General features: G+C 30.3%; 1 protein-coding gene across 1 annotated transcript; it reads right to left on the minus strand.

Annotated features, from left to right (window-relative positions):
• Positions 1–12716: 12716 nt before the first annotated feature.
• Positions 12717–17875, minus strand: LOC132931411 (uncharacterized). Its single transcript, XM_060997411.1, has 9 exons — positions 17510–17875; positions 16765–17036; positions 16474–16696; positions 15570–15833; positions 15128–15499; positions 13759–14289; positions 13520–13614; positions 13201–13403; positions 12717–13129 (listed from the first exon to the last, which is right to left on the minus strand). Exons 1-9 carry the CDS (start codon positions 17667–17669, stop codon positions 13003–13005), a joined length of 2247 nt encoding a protein of 748 aa, XP_060853394.1. The 5' UTR covers positions 17670–17875; the 3' UTR covers positions 12717–13002.
• Positions 17876–18099: the final 224 nt, after the last annotated feature.

The following is an 18099-nucleotide window of genomic DNA, read 5'->3' on the forward strand; positions in this document are numbered from 1 at the left end:
CCGAGACTCTTAGTTCGTACGAGTACGATTGCTTAAAAGCTAGAATTATGAATTACCATAATATTGTACTCACGTAAATTTTACGTCTAAGAAACTACGTCGATACTCGGCAGCAATTCAACAGAAAATAAAACCGTTGTAATTCGAGTGTCTTGTTCTTTATATATCTTTGTTATAGTAGACAATAATAATTTGTTGACGGACGACGGTTTTATTTAAAGAAAAAATATTATAATAAGGCGATAGCGATAAGTCGATAATACGACTGGCCCGACGACCGACATCAAAAAACAATAATACTATTTTAAGAATTACGTAGTTCACCGTTTTTTAATAGAAGTTTAAATAAACATTTTGCTAATGCCTAATATCTGAATAACAAGAAACGTACATTTTGGATACCTACAGACCGTACAGTAGTTAATAGTTATGCTATAAATACGTACATACCTTATCTATTTTATGAGAATATGTTTTGCATATCAATATTAAATCATATTACGTATAAAATATAATACAAATACTCTATCCAGCCTAAGAACGAATCGGGCGGCGGACAAAAATCGGTCGAAACTCGCGCATTAACATAAATAATTCTTGTATAATAAAAATAGATCGAGGGTCTTCTATAATAAGTCATTAAAATAAATATACATTTTTCAAATATTATGTGAAAAATATTACATAAGTAGTATTGAAATTTGCGCCCCTCTTAGAATTCTTTGAATTGCGCCCCTGGCCCATGCCCTCTTGCCCTGCTCTAAATACGGCCCTGCATAGCTCTAGTATTTGTAAAAATAAGTAATAATTTATTATTTATATAATACAATATTACATAATTATAATAATCATGAATAAATGTAATAAAATGTACTCGTATCAATGTTATTATTTCGATTTCACAAAAAGTTACCTATTGATGTAATTAATTAAAAATATTACACAAAGTGTAAAATAAGAGTTTCCATTTCATGAACTAAAATTTGACTTACACGATATGATCGTTGTTCATGAAATGGATATCCATTTCATGAAAAATACGATTACACTAAGTGGATGCGACATATATAAATGTACCATGTATGATACTAAACTACTTTTAGAATTGAATAAATACAGATACCATTCTTAAAAGTATGTACTTATAAATAATTTAAAAAAAAATGTGTTGGGGCTTGAGCCCCCCCCCTAAACATTTTTCCTATTTGCGCCACTGGCTGACTACCAGCCATTACGAGTGACCATCAACCGATACACGCTGTATCATTCGAAAATTACAAAATTACAAAAGAAAATAAATATTTATCAAGTGAAGTTTCGTTACCTACTCAAACTTAAAATCGACAATATCGAACAATCTAAATAACTACATCGTTATAACCGGAATACCTCAAACCACAAATGAAAACTATTCTGAAATCGCAAAACGAACACCATTATTAACTTTACAAAATCATCGACTAACTTTTTTTTGTTAATTCTTGACCAACTTCGTGTTTAATTGAGATCATAGCTAGACCACAAAGTCGTTCGTTATTCATTGCTGAGCGTAAGTAGGTATGTCTTGGTAAGTATCAATTTCGAAAAACTTCTTTCACCAGTTGCCACTGATACTGGTAATGTTAGCAAAATTCGTAAGACAATGGATAGGTTTGGTTCAAAGTCACCTGCATTTACTATAAACACTAATTATAACTAGAATTTTATTTCAGGCAACTAAAAAAATAAAAAAAATATATCAAAAATGTAACAAGGTATAAGTTCAAGGTTTTTAACTAAATTTATAAGTTATAATTAGAGTATAAATATTAAATGAAAATAGTATTACAATTTATAGATATCAGAATAATTATCTATAAAGAAACAAAAAATAATAGTTTTGTATAGTTTGTATAAATAATAAAAATACAAAATATACACAATACAAAATAAATAATAAATAACAAAACCAATAAGTTATCAATAAAAGATTTTTAAATAAATAAATAATGAAAGTTATATATTTTTATAATTCTTATTATAGGTTGGTTTTCAAAAATACTAAAGCTGACAAATGATGAGGCGTCATTCTGTTTTGCTTAGGTGTTATTATATTACCGGCTGTAGAAAATACGCGTTTAGACGGGGTCCATTTCTACGCCCCCTCCCAATTTGGAATTTTTGAATTTTTTTTGTCAGATCGTTTGTGCATCGTATGTGCACGAAGTCCGGTCGTTTGTGCACAAAAGCAGGGGGGTTATCCTTAAATCAAATTCGGGGGTCCATTTCTTCGCCCCCCCCGATTCAGAATATTTGAATTCTGTTTGATAGATCGTTTGTGCATCGTATGTGCACGAAGTACGGTCGTTTGTGCACAATTACTTCCGAAAATATCGCAAAAACATATTCTGATGTGTGGGTGGGGGGGGGGTCGTAGATTCAGCTCCTTCCCATTTTACAATTTTGAATTTCTGATTGCGCCAAATTTACTTCTGAAGTAAAACCAATCTTGTTGGATGATGAGCCTTTAAGCTGGTACCAGTTGTTAGCGTATCGTTTAATAATAATTATAATAGAAATTACCCACCTTGTTAGTTTTTGGTATATAATATATATATGTATATTATTATAAATAGACCATTCCAGTTACCATAGGTTCGTGGGGTGTAGAAACTCCTACTATGATTATGACACAGATATAAAATACTAGATAGCTAACTTGTCTACATCAGATGTTGAAGTCAGCTACCATATGCGTGTAGGTCAATGTTTATATAAATGTCTTATCGATACGGCGTGATAACATGATAGTATTCGGCGGGGTACGACTCGTTTGCGCACATTTGCCTTTTGTACGACACGTTTTCGCACAAAATCACAACTTGTTTGCGCACACATATTTTAGGTTTAAATAATAAAGGTACAACTCGTTTGCGCACACATATTTTTTTACGATTCGTTTGAGTACAACAGCACATTTTCCTTCTCACTTTAATGTAGGCTTAGGACTATCTGTTTTGTACAGGCGTGATTAAAAATGTGCATGATGTGTGTGTTTTTGTTTTGAATAAAAATATAATTATACTATTAATAAGAAGTAATATTATAGTAGTATATTGGTTATAAAATCATACTATTAATAAGTAGTAATAATAGCATATTATAGTTATAAAATTATACTAATTTTGTATGGTGGCATACAAGTCCGATTTTCTTTATATAAGTTAAGCGATCAATTATTTTATTTTTATATTCATTCCAAATATTTTCCAATTGTATCTCCTTATTGATTGTCTCTTTTTTCTTGTAGTTTATGATATTATTGTTTATCGAATTAATTTTTAAATCAGTTTCACTTTGAATATCAATAATTACGTCAATTACTTGATGTATTTGTGGGTGAGCAGTGTAAAACTGACTGTTATAATGTTTGTGATAACTTTCTGCACCATTAGTAGTCTTAGGCCTTCCGCACACGGTAAAACTGTTTTGCAACGAGAATCTCAAATCAGTTGCGTGAGCGATTGTTGAGCAATTGGTTTGCAATCAATTTATGTATTACTCCGCACACGAGTTCGATCGAATTTCGACCAGTGTACGCAGTTGTATGCGAATTGATGTTCGGAAAGAACGTGCGTTTTTTTTAAAGTTTTTCAAAGTTTTTTTATAGTTAAACATTAAACTTTTGCAATATGTCGAGTAGTTCTGATGAAGATGATATAATCGACTACTATCAGTACCGTAGACAACGAAAATTAGTACGAAGGGAATATTGGACCCATCCATATATAGAGAAAAATATGAAATGCAGGCTGTTTATAGCAGCAGAACAACTGAATCAAACTGATACCAAGTTTATAGCGTTCTACAGAATGTCAAAAGATTCATACCGGGAATTGTTAAAGTTGGTTACTCCTAATATACATAAAATAAACACAAATATGAGAGAATGTGTGTCTGCCGAAGAAAGAATATTGATAACTCTGAGGTAAGTGTTATTAGTCTTTATTGAATTATAAGGTTCTGAATTTCTTATATTTTAATCGTAATAATAACATAATATCAACAAATAACTAAATTAAGAAATTAATAATGATTATTAAAATAACTATAATGGTGTGAAACTGGACTCGCACTCCTCATCGTAGTTTTCGACTGTCCCAGAAAAGTTGCTGTAATACTCAAGTGCATTTGATGGTGTACTCCCAGATGTATACGACGTGGTTGACTGCGAAGTGTGTGTTGACGGAAATGAATTAGTAGATGGCGACGAGTATGTTGACGATGATTGGGATGATATTTCATCTATAACGCTGAAAATTTTTCGTTTAAATAATTTAATCTGATCCTTACTAAAATGTTCAACTTCAGGTATCAAACTTAATAAAAACATCTTGAGAGCTTCTTTGTTTTCACTGTTGTAAGAATTAGTAACTAAATTTGCTTCCAATCTCGCCTTTTTAGCTTTAAAGTATTCAGCCACACAATTATCTGCTTCCACTGCCGATTTATTTTTGAACTTCAGGTTTTTCTTATTTCTAGACGAGAACTGTTCTTCAGGATGGTTAATTTGTTGCGATAGTACTGGTGATGCTGGTGATGCGGAAGGTGATAGGAATGGTGCTTCTAACGTTGGTGATGTTGGAAGTGGTGGCGGTTGTAGTTCTGAAGACTGATCTGAGTACGATGAGTTTGTCAGACCATCACATATTTCTGTATTTTCTATCGTTTCATCAGTCGTTTCGTCTTGCGGTTTCTCCAGAAGATTACCATTGGACGGCGGAACCAACGTTTTTATAAATGGGATAGAAAACTGCATGGCATCTGCTAAATAGTATGCTTTTTTATTTCTACCAGACCCACTTGCCGGAGTTTTCATTTTCCGTGTAAAAACAGTACGAAGATTACGTCATTTTTCTTTACACTCGGACGCTAAAATCATTGTAATAAAAATAATAAATAATAAATATAAAAAAAAAAACAGGAACTCGTTGTGCTGTTTAGTAGCTATCGAGTGAATCTCGTAAATGAGTAGTGTAAGTAGGATTTTTGACCACTGTCGACCACTGGGACTCACTGTCCCTTAGGACAGTGTGATCCGCAGGGCCGTGGTTACTGGTTAGGTACTCGCTCCGGTCGCCTAACTAAATTACGAGTATTTACAGTGACTACACAGTTTGCACAGTTTCATATAGGTAATAAATTATGTAATAATATTCACTTATATTTTAACAGATACTTGGCTTCAGGATGTACATTTGTGTCTCTTTCATTATACTTTGCAAGAGGGGAAACTACAGTTGGAACTATTGTGCACGAAACAACTAAAATAATCTGGGACACGTTAAATGAAATATATATGCCGGTACCAACTAGAGAGCATTGGAAATTGATAGCCGATCGTTTTGAGTCAATTTGGAATCTCCCAAACTGCATTGGAGCTCTGGACGGGAAGCATGTACGAATAGAGAAATTTCCCAACGCAGGTTCACAAAATTATAACTATAAATCATACCATTCTGTCGTTTTAATGGCATGCTGCGATGCAGATGGTTTATTCACGATGATAGAATCGGGATACGCGGGAAGAAACAGTGATGGAGGCATTTTTAAAGCTAGTGCAATGAAGTATTGGATTACCCACGGAGGTTTCGACATCCCTTCACCTTCCCCGTTAACATATGATGAGACAAATAGTCCATTTCCATACTACTTTGCAGCTGATGAAGCATTCCCGTTATCGCAGTATTTATTGAGGCCTTATTCCAAAAGGACATTAGACAATGTTAAAAGAATATTCAACTATAGGTTAAGCCGTGGACGGAAAACTATTGAATGCGCCTTTGGCATGGCGGCAGAAAAGTTTCAAGTACTAAATAGTCCCATACGATGTCGAAAAGTAGAATCAGTGAATGACATTATTAACCCTTAACTTGGTATTGTATCCTATGAGATACACTCACTTTTATCATTTTTAAATAATTTAAATATTTATTTTTTCTTTATACATTTTAACGTTGTTAATAATGCTACACTGTTTGATTACTATCATATTTTTATTTCCCGCACAAATGTTATCATACTTTTTCTGTTAAGCATTACAAATCGAGTATTACCCTGTTATCAAATATACAAGGATTCGCATATTCGAAATTGTCAAAAATCGTTATTTGTTAGACAAATGCACGAAAGAAGGTTGAAAAACTATTAAAGGAAGTATTTATGATATGATTACATATATTTATTTGATTAAAATATTGTATAAATAGTTTTAAATGTCATTTGAATCTTATGTATCCTATAAGATACATTGCTACAACGCCTGTAAGTTTATACATGTATCTCAGAAGACACATTACCACAACGCCTATAAGTTTATACATGTATCTCAGAAGACACATTGCCACAACGTCTATAAGTTTATACGTGTATCTCAAAAGACACATTCCTAGTATTTTTGTATTATTAATAGACGATTTTCGGAATAAAGGAAGATAACCAATTCATAATATTAAATTATTTTATTTTATATTATTAAACTATTATTATAAATTATTCGAAATGGGCTCCACGTGGAGCCTTATTGATTAATTTCATCACATTGGCCAATGAAATAATAATATTATGTTTAGTTATGTGTCGTTTTTCTTGGATAAACACGTCTTTATTTCTGTACAATTATTATAGGTATTATAATATATTACCGTTCTGTGCGATACAAATATGTACCTCACCGGACAGTCGCCCGGTTCAACTCGTGCTGCAATCAACGCGTTAATACATATTATAAATTATTTTATAAATACCTACGTGTTTAGATTTTAGAAATGTTTTCTAGAACTAGAAAAATGATGGCTTTGGCCTTACCTCCGCTAGATAGTGGATCTAGTTCGGAGTCGGAAATAGATGAACAAAATATACCAGAGATTGACAGGCTCTTGGCAGAATTTGAAGAAGAGAATGAAAACAATGTAGGTTTCTTTTAATTATTGTATTTTACTATATTTATATTTTATATAAATAATATAAAATAAATATAAATATGTTATATTATAGAAAATAATATATAATCAAAATTATAATATATATAAATTAATTATATAAATGTATAATAAATAAATTACATTTATATTTTATTATATTATATAATATAGGATTGGAATGAAGAAGTGTTTGAAGAATTTGACGCTCAGATAGTACCAGAAGAAACTGAGATGTTAAGAGATGAAGCTGTTTCAGAAATAAGTATTCATTTACCATCTCCAAATCAAGTACCAAGTCCTGCAACACCTCTTCCAACAGCATCATTATCTGTAACACCCGTAAGTTCATCATCACGGCGTTCAGCTCGAGTTCATAAAAAAACAGTAATTGAAACTCCGGTCATCACTCCTGTTCACCATCCAAAAAAAAAAGTGCCGTTGAAACATATAGATTTCAATTGGAAATCAATAAATAAATTTAATTTTGGTGTTGAGGCTCCAGTTGAACAAAACTATATTATTAACGATACTATTTTAACGCCCTTAGATTACTTTATGAAAATTTTTTCTAATGAGGTAATCAAATTGTTAGTTGAACAGTCTAATTTGTTTTCAATCCAAAAATTTTCGAAACCTCTTTCTACAACTCCTGAAGAAATGAAAGATTTATTAAGTATTAAATTATGGATGGGTATAGTTAAAATGCCGTCATATATTGATTATTGGGCACAAGGCACTAGATTTGGACCCATCGCAGATATTATGCCACTAAAAAAATATCAACATATATTACGATGCTTACACCTAACAAATAATGAATATGATAACAACACCGATCGATTTTTTAAAGCAAGGGAATTCATTGAAAAAATTCGTATTAACTGTTTAAATATTTCTCAAGGAAATAAGTTTTCAATAGATGAAATGATGGTGCCATACAAGGGCAAAAAGGCTGGTTCACGTAGGCAATATATGAAAAATAAACCGAAGAAGTGGGGCTTTAAACTATTTGTCCGTGCTGGAATCGATGGAATGGTGTATGATTTTTTCCCATACTCTGGCGAAAATACATTCCAGAATGTACAGTTTTCCGATTATGAAAATAGTTATTTCGGTTTAGGACCAAAAGTAGTTATTGTATTATGTAAAACTATCCCTAATAAACCACTCAGTACGGTTTTTTTTGATAATTTTTTTACAACACCAGAGCTTATTCATTATTTAAGACATGAATATGGCATTCTTAGTCTTGGAACATTAAGAAAACAACATTTACGTGGATGTGATATAGACGATAAGAAATTAAGTAAAATGCCACGGGGTACCTTCTTTAGCCAGTGTGATAAAAAAAATAAAGTAATTATTGTTAAATGGTTGGATAATAAAATTGTTAGTTTGGCAAGCTCTTATGCAGGGGAAGAACCCGTACAAACAATTCAAAGATATTCAAAAACCGAAAAAAAAAAGTGCCTGTCCCTTATCCTAAAATAGTACAGGAATATAATACTCATATGGGTGGTGTTGATCTTGCAGATATGTTTATAGCGCTTTACCAAACTAACATGAAAACACACAAATGGTATATGGCATTATTTTCGCAGATGTTAGATTTATCTGTAAATAACGCCTGGTTATTGTATAGAAGAGATTGCAAAAATGAAAAAAACACGATGAGGTTAAAAGAATTTAGAAAAGATATTGCTATTGCGTTGGCTTGTAAAAATAGGCCAAGAGTTGGTCGTCCTTCTTCTTCGATAACAAAAGAAAAACAAAAAGTAAAAATAGTTCAAACACCGGTTACACCAAGGCCTCCACAAGAAGTGATTCAAGATAAATTAGACCATTGTCCAGCATTTACTACAAAAGGCAGATGTAGGTATTGCAAATCAGGCCAAACTTCTGTTATATGTCTTAAATGTAAAACTCGTCTTTGTTTTGTGGAAGGAAGAAATTGTTTCCAAAACTTTCACTACACAAAATAATTGTATATATTTTTATCTATTGTTTTGTTTCGATTGAAACTCATTAAGTAATAATAACATTAAAGGAAGTTCCTATACATTTATTTTTTATTAAAAAATTGTTTATTTATATTTTAAATGTGTTAAAGTTATGGTTTTATTTTATATAATATTAAATATACTATTATGAATTAATTTTTTTGTATTTCCTGAATCACTGCCGACGGTTCAAATTATACACATGTTCTTGGTAATGTATCTCCCTAGAAGCAACTCTTATAATACGAGCTTATGGCAATGTATCTCATAAGATACACAGTGCATATCATAAGAATATGGCAATGTATCTCACCAGATACATAGTACATATTATGAGGTTATGGCAATGTATCTCATAGGATACATCTTATAACTTAAAAAGTTTAAGTCCTAAAATTTATTTTTTTATTTTTTTGGGATCAGTGGCCTCAAAATATAAAGAATAACCAAACTTCATAATTTTCACACCAATAATGTACACTTGCCAAATTAAGGGTTAAAGCGGTTTGCATTCTACACAATTATGTACGTAAACGAGAGGGTATCGTCTATAAGCCCACAGACACGCAAGAAGATCATGAAATAGCCGCAGTAGGAATAGACACAATAATACCAAGACAGGTAACAATAAATGAAAGATCTTCAGCGAATACTATTAGAAATTATTTATCTAATTATTTTCTTTCTCCTCGTGCATCTCTACCATGGCAATGGAAATACACTGTACCAGAAATAAGAAATACGATACGCTATGATACGACAACATGATTATTATTATATTATTATTATGTAATTATACTTATAATTATAATTTATAAATAAAATCAAAGTACAATGTAGTACAATAGTACATAAACAGCTAGTATATCATGTTATTTTTAGACACTTTATTATTAATATAGCTTGGATAAAGATAAATACAATCCGTATAGGGAAATATTATTTTTAGAACAGCTGAAACGTAATAATTCATATTGAATATACTATTAATATATAATATTGAAATGTGGGAACAAAATAATAATAATATTGTAATATAATATAATAATTATAATATTATATTACGACTTAAGAGTGTATTGTCATTGTTCAGTCTTGGCGATACTGTAATCGGTCGCCACAAAAGACAGATAAGCACGCTGGACGCGCTGCGTTGATTAAAGGACACATTATTAATTTTAGTCTGCCGACAACTGCGACCGAATACAGTGTCAATCGCCAAGGTTTCTAAGTGCGACAAGTCAGAACCAATTATAAAAAATATATTTCAAATTGTACGTTTAATAAATAATTCAAAATTTAACCTAGTTTGATTTATATTTATTTTTCTAAACATAAATAATAATATTAAAAACCGTTCAAATTACCGTGCGTTCGATTGTGCAACAAATTACAATTGCCGTACGACCCGAACAGTCATTAATGTGTTTGTATTTGTATACTTGTAATATACATTTATAACCAGCAGATTATTAAATTTAGTATTAATAGTTTCGAATGATTTATTTATATGAATATAACGGTATTAGGTATGTAAAAGGCGGCATTTTAAAATCTTCCCCCAGGCGGCATATTCGTTAACCCGGCACTGAGTGTATATAGTTACATAATTATTATATAGTTTATATAATTTACAAATTATATTAATTACATTTTTTACATAGATACCTGTCATGTTTACTTTGGCTGCTATCTCGTGCCATGCTTTTTCTGTCAGGTCTCTTCTTGAGTATCCAGAAAGATTATAATTATATAAAAGTTCGTGTTTTTCTACCTCCTCGACAAATTTAATGTTTGCCAACTGCTCATTCATTGTGAATGAATTATCAATTTATCAAAATATAATATTCAGGTATTATATAATAATTATAATAATAAAATAATAATTTTAATACATTCTAAGTAATAAATTAATCATTTATTACAATGCAATCACGCAACTGAAACCGAAATTCGACCTGCAAGCACAGTTGCACGCGACCAGTTGGAAACTGATTACAAACCGATTAGGTTTTGGTCGACAAGTGTGCGGTTTCCTATTATGCTAGACAAGCAAAATCGCCAAACGGTTGCTCGCGCAACTGATTTGAGATTCTCATTGCAAAACAGTTTTACCGTGTGCGGAGGGCCTTAGGGTTATTAATAGGTTCACATTTATGTTGTGCGCAAACGAGTCGTCCGTTTCAGATTAATGACGGTATTCGTTGTGCGCAAACGAGTTGCACCGATTCGGCGACCGACGTTCGCATTTCGCATTTTGCACAGAATAAAATCGCATTTATTTTAATTTATTTGAAATTGTTTAACGATTTGTTGGTAATCTTAAATCTATTCTGTATTTTATACCATTCTGTGCTTCTATGATTACTTCAATAGTTCAATAATGCCTGTTACTTGTTCTGCACGTGGCTGCAAAAATCGTGCTCAAGTAGGCTCTGGTTTACATTTTTTCAGGTAAGCATTTATAAGGTATGTAAAGGGCGGCATTTTAAAATCTGCCCCCAGGCGGCATATTCGTTAACCCGGCACTGGATCAACATAAATTAGAATTGTGGGTTAAGGCAGTTGGCCGTAAAGGTTTTATACCCAATAAAAATAGTCGGTTATGTCATGAACATTTCAAGACTTCAGATTTTTATGAAAATCCTGGTGGAAGCTACAAATTGATATTGAAAAGTGATAGTGTTCCATCAATTTTTCAATTGTCAATTCCTTCAACATTAATTCCTACAAAACTGTTTTGTAATGGACTACCACTAAAAAAAAAAGAAAACAGATAATCCTGCGACAGAATTGTGTACTATGAGTGATGAAACATGTGAGTAATTTAGTACTCATTTTTGAACTGAGTTTTTAAGCATTAATTGTTTGTTACTTATTATTATATAAATATTGTTTAAGTTGAATGAAAACATAATTTATTATTCTTATTATCTTAAAGATATAAAAACTGAAGATCTAGTTGTTGAAGAAATAATTGTTGACAATGATTTTGAATTTGAACAAACTATACCACTGTTAACAACAGTGGCGTAATTGTGAGGGTGCAAGAGGGAGCACTTGCCCCCCCTGACAATTTTTTGAAAGCTAAAGGTATATATTTTAACCGGGGGGAGGGGTGTCAGGGTTTTGATAATAATAAATATATTACATTCATTATACATTGCCCCCCCTAGATTTTTTCCCAGTTACGCCATTGGTTAACAACATCATGTTATACAGCTTCATGTTCTCTCATTAAGAGGACGCCACACTAAAAGTGAAACGTATACAACGGCCGAGAGAATGCGCTGTTAAGTGTTTTCGCGATCCGCATGCACGCGACGTTTTAACCACGCCCACTACTAGTAGTCGGCGGCCTGGTTACGATTGTGTTTATACGGGAGCGATATTTATTATTATATGAACCTTCGTCTATGACGGATCGCGCGTAAATATACACGTAAATGGGTATATTATGCAGCTGTAATATTTTTAATATCCGCGGGTACCTACGTGATTTGTATTTAATACGTTATTAGATACTTACTTCATAAAATATTTATTCATTAAATAATACCTAATTTATAACAATAATCTAAACTAATATTATCTAAATATCTATAAATATTAATTTTGTAGTATAGTTATATACTTAGGTAAATGTACCTATTGCGTATACATTTTACGTTATACTTTAGTTCATGAACCTGTTGCCACTAACATATTTTTTTGGTAATTCAAAGAAAAATAGAATATTGACTATTGAGCACAATAACCTGTACCTACTTACTTACACACACTTAAAAATTAAATACATTATTTTATGTAGTTATGTAGGTAGGTATAAAGAGTTAAAACGATCTAAAACTAAAAACATAAAAAGATTAGCCCACCAAATTCAAGATTACAATAAGAAATTAATATGTATAAAGATTAGTAGTATAATAGTATAGATATTTACAATATAATATAATAATATATTATACTATAGTATAGTATATTAGTATACCTAGTCGCTAGTCTACTTATTGCAGGTATATAGGTGGTACATTTATATTTTATTTAATTGTTAGTCGCTCGTTTATTTTTTCTTTTATATAAGTGGGTTCTCTTATGTCTGATATAAGAAGTCTTTTCCCATACAGTGGATCAACAATTTCGGGTAAAATACATTCAGTGTAAAACCTAAAAACATACATTTATAATTTTTTCATGATACAAATACATTTAACTCGATAAAATTTGAAATTCCTTACAAATTTAACTTTTTGATCATTTTTTCTTCCCAAAATGTTTTGTCGTAATAAATATGTTCCACACTTATCCATTTTTTGGCGTAAACAACAAAATAACATACATTTCTACGTGTTATATGAAGTTGACCCATAACTTGATAATAATACTGATGATCATTTTTTAACTGAAGTTTATTTTCTTGTGTTATATTACAATATGACAACTAAATAAAAAAGGGTTCATTCTTATGATACATATTACATATAAATATTTACACGATTTTATATGTATAAATATAATAGTATAGTACTATAATTAAAACACATAGATATAGCTTACAAGTTTATTATTTACGGCATCAACACTGTTTTCGCTATCTTTTGCTGTGTATGGGCATTTTATTTCTACAATAGCATGATCCCCAACCAAACCATCTAAAACAAACAAATGAAAAATATTATAATATAATGTTATTCATTATTGATATTATTATTAATTATATAGGTAAATGTGTAATTTTTATCGGTACTAAATGAATACTTAATTAATTTACGACATTTTTAATAACAAAAAATAACCTGGACTTGCTGCTAAATATGGAAAATTAGTATCTATAACAAGCCCGCTTAATTGAACGTCCAGCTTAATGATCTCCTCTAGTTTTTTTCTAGCTTCATGTTCCATATTATGCCCATAACTCATTTGTTTAGATGTAACAGGAGGCTTATACAGTATGTTATGGACTTTGGTCTTGCAGCTGGTGTTTGGTCGCATTTTGCAAATTTCACCAAATCGTGAAGCTGTCAACCTAATTTTTCGTTCTTGAAACCAATTGGGATTCAAGTTTTGATCCCTCGTATCGATTTCAATTTTTTTTAAGTCAACTGTATGTAGATATTGAATAAATGAATTTTTCTTTTTTCGTAGTTCATCTTCATCTAAAGTATCCATTAGAGGTTCAGCTAACCCATAATGACTGTCAGGACCTTTTGATCGGGCACTAACCATTTTCTTCCTATGGATTTTTTTACTATTGTACAATTTCCGTCGGTTTATAGTATTTAGTCTTATTCGATCAGTATTTTTCATGAACTTTTTACCAATTGTTCCTAAAATTTATGTAATACAAATATATATAAGTATGAAGACTATAATTAGTGTTTTGTATAATAAATATTAAATTGTGTACAATTTATTTTACTCTCCAAAGTGTTATCATAAAACCAAAATAAAATGGAGTATATAGGTCACTATAATGTGTGTATTAAATTTTAATGAAATGATAGGTATCATTGTATACGAAAAACGATTATGAACGGAGATGATTTGTCAGTCTAGTATATATTATATTTAAATTAAATATTGTTATATATTTTATTTTATTAAAAGTAATTTATTTTTCAATTAGGACGGTTTGGCGATTGCATAATATGGCATATGGTTAATCAATTTTTTCCCAAAAATATTGCATGTAGTTATCATAATATTATTTATATTATCATAGGTATACTATATAGTATCATAAAGTTACTGTAGAGAAAAGTCTAAAAATCGAAGCACTTTTACAGTTTTACCGCTCAAAAATGTGCCGTCAGGCGTCAGACGAAAAATAAAAATTATAACACTGACTCTTCATTCTCCTTCTAAAATCGAGCCTCGTTTCCATAAAACAAATTAATATTTATTGTATATTGTAATGTTTTAAAGGGTTCGTCCCGTAATGTAAATGTAAAATAAAATAAAAATAATAAAAAAAAAAACACAAATCATTTAAAATCAATACATTCATCATTCCTTCAGATTTCAGAATCTAAAATAAAATAGTTATTATTGAATGATAAATAATATAAAATATGTTTATTTATAATGCATTTAAATTTAAATACTTTCACATAAATAGGTACAATAGCATAAAAGAATGTATATATATGGTTATTGGTTAATTACCTGGACTAAAATTCATAATTTTCTTATGGATTGTGCTTAAATATGCTTTAGAATTAAAGGAAATAATAGCTGCTTTTATTCTGGTCGAATAATTATTACTTTGCGAAAAATTTATTCTTTTTCCACCCACGTATTTATTGATAATTGAGTTAAATTGCTCGCATATATTGTTATCTAGATCTTCAATTAAGCTGGAGCTATTATTTACTAAACGAGATGTAATTTTGTCTATTTCTAGTAAAATACCACATCGTAATGCTTCTGGTACCATGTTGATTTCACCTATTTTTGACCCTTTACAAAAATAAGAATTACATTCTTGGTGCTGTCCAAATCTATGATAAGGTGCATTCTTCAAATCGTTTTTAAGATCTGAAAACATTTTTATAACGTTAGTATGATTAATTTTAAAACGCACACAACTATATTATATACGAATTACCTGCAATTTTTTGATTCTTTGATTTATCCAATATATCTTTTTGATAACTAATTGCTTTAGTAACATCAGATCGAAATCTTAGGATATTAGTCACGATAAACTTTCGTATTGTTACTGGATATTCAGTTTTTGTAGCCAGCATTTTAAGTTTACTTATATAATTGCGCAGCAAGTGATTTCGACACTCGATCTTTTGTATCATGAATCTAGGGCCATATGGTAAAATCTCATTTAGTCGTTTCACAACACTACTGTCTCCGTCCCCTATTACAAAAATCATAAGAATATTGTTTAAAATGTCAGTATACTAAAACTAAACCATACTTATTGTATAAAATCAAAAACGATTTCTGAGCGGAGACTGAGCCTATACGTTTGTAAAAATGTTTGCGATTTTGACTTAGTTTTTAATAATTATTAATTTGAACTCTAAACGCTTATCTAGACTGTCTAGATAAAAAAAAAATCGAAATATTTTGAAAACTTTATCGTGTATATTGTATATATATTATATATATAAAGCTAATATTAACATTTAGTAAAAATGTCAAGTACAAACAGTTTTTCACTTTTGAGTTACAGCAAACCTTGCAGAATAACGCATTTTCAAGCTTTTTTACTCACAAATAAAAAAACTGTCTCTTATATATTTTAAAATATTGTTAATTTATATCAAAAACGGGTTTTGCATAAATTTTCTTGTTTATTTTATTTTTCCCGAATATTTATAAAATTAATAGCAACTTATTTTGATGGTCTGCCCTCCACACATAAACTAGTAATAATAATTATAAATAAAAACACATATATAATTGGAAAACCAATTGCTAAGCTCAGAATTCAAAAGCTTAGGAAAATAATTGTAATTCATTACATGGTAAGTTAAAATAATATATAATATTACCAATAAGCTTATTAAATTTGAGTCCATGCATTTCAACGCTTTTTGAAAAACCTTCCACTATACCACCGGCCTCCATTGCAGTGGACGCTTGTTTCCAATTAAGAAAACAATTATGTTTTGGAATTTCTTGGCTTAGAGATTTCGATCTCTGGCACACTGCACAGTACCGATTTTTAATGCCGACAAATAAAACTTTACCAGTTTTGTACCCAATTATTGTAGCCTAAAATTGAATTTTGTATAATATATTATTCCTACATATCATTGCACAAATTATGGTTATTATCTTACCGCTCCTGATAATGCATCGTACTTAGTTTTGTAGCTGCGTTTAGACCACTGGCCATCCGCAACTACAGTGCACATTGGTGTACCATCAACGTCAGTATTTCCGCATTCTAAAGCTAATTGTCTCTCTTCGTTCCCAGCTTTAATCATTTCATCCCATGCTGTATCCTGAACAGCATTTCCAACTTTTACTTGATATTTTGAAAAAGAAGTAGCTGAGAGGCAAGGTATTTCGAGGGAAGCCGAAAGTTCATTTAATTGAGTAAATCCAATCCCTATTTTTTTTTTAAATTTTAGTAAAATTATTCAAATACTATGTACTACGTTCCAAATACTAAACAATAAATATTTGCAGTTAAGCTTTGATGTTTTGTAGAAAACGGATTCAAAAGGACTAAATTGTCCCCAGCGGATCAAAATGTCCCCGAATCAATAAGTCCCGTAACCAAAAATATTGATAAAATTATAAACTTTTTAAAATATGCATCTAATAGTATAAAATGAAAGAAATACGCCCTAAAATCAAAAATAATTCGAAATATAAAATAAAAAAAAAAAAAAAAAATACAAAATAAAATTTCAAAAATAGCTTTGTGAAAGCATGAAACACATTTGTTTCATACTTTGCTTTTTTGTGATTGGCAAAACAAAAATACAAATACTAAAAGTTCTTTACCCTTGTAATAATATTTAAATAATTTAAAAATGTCACTCTACAGATTATTATTTATTGCTTTTCTTTACATACCAATAGATAAACTTCCACTAACTACCGCTTTATTTATTGGTAAGTAATTATTTTCTGGTACATCTTTTTCCGTAGTAATTGAACTACTTTTACAACACATTTTACATTTAAATATAAAAACCGATTTATATCCTCTTCTACATTCCGACTGAAATTGCATATCTATAAAAGTACAGCCAAATGCTGAATCGTGAACGGTGTTTTTAATTTGATCGAATAAGTGAGATATGTCTACTATTCTTCTGCCTTCAAGAGTGCTATAAAATAATTAATATAATTCTACGTAATTAATTAATTATACGTTGTTACGTTAATAATAAATAAAAAGAAAATATAAATTTAGTAAATAATATTATATATTTTTTTATTTATTATAAAATATAGTGATGATAGTGTACATAACATAAATTTAATATACTTAGAAATCACTGTATCGGCATCAGATGACGAATCTACACATAATTCATGATTTTCAACATCAGTCACATTACATAAGGGTACACCGAACATTAAACTATTTCCTGTTTCTGTAATATCTAATGAAGATCTAATAGGTTCTCTATAGGTAAAAAAAATATTAATATAATAAT

This window comes from Rhopalosiphum padi, unplaced genomic scaffold, assembly GCF_020882245.1.
Source record: "Rhopalosiphum padi isolate XX-2018 unplaced genomic scaffold, ASM2088224v1 scaffold1, whole genome shotgun sequence".
NCBI classification, from domain to species: Eukaryota; Metazoa; Arthropoda; class Insecta; order Hemiptera; family Aphididae; genus Rhopalosiphum; species Rhopalosiphum padi.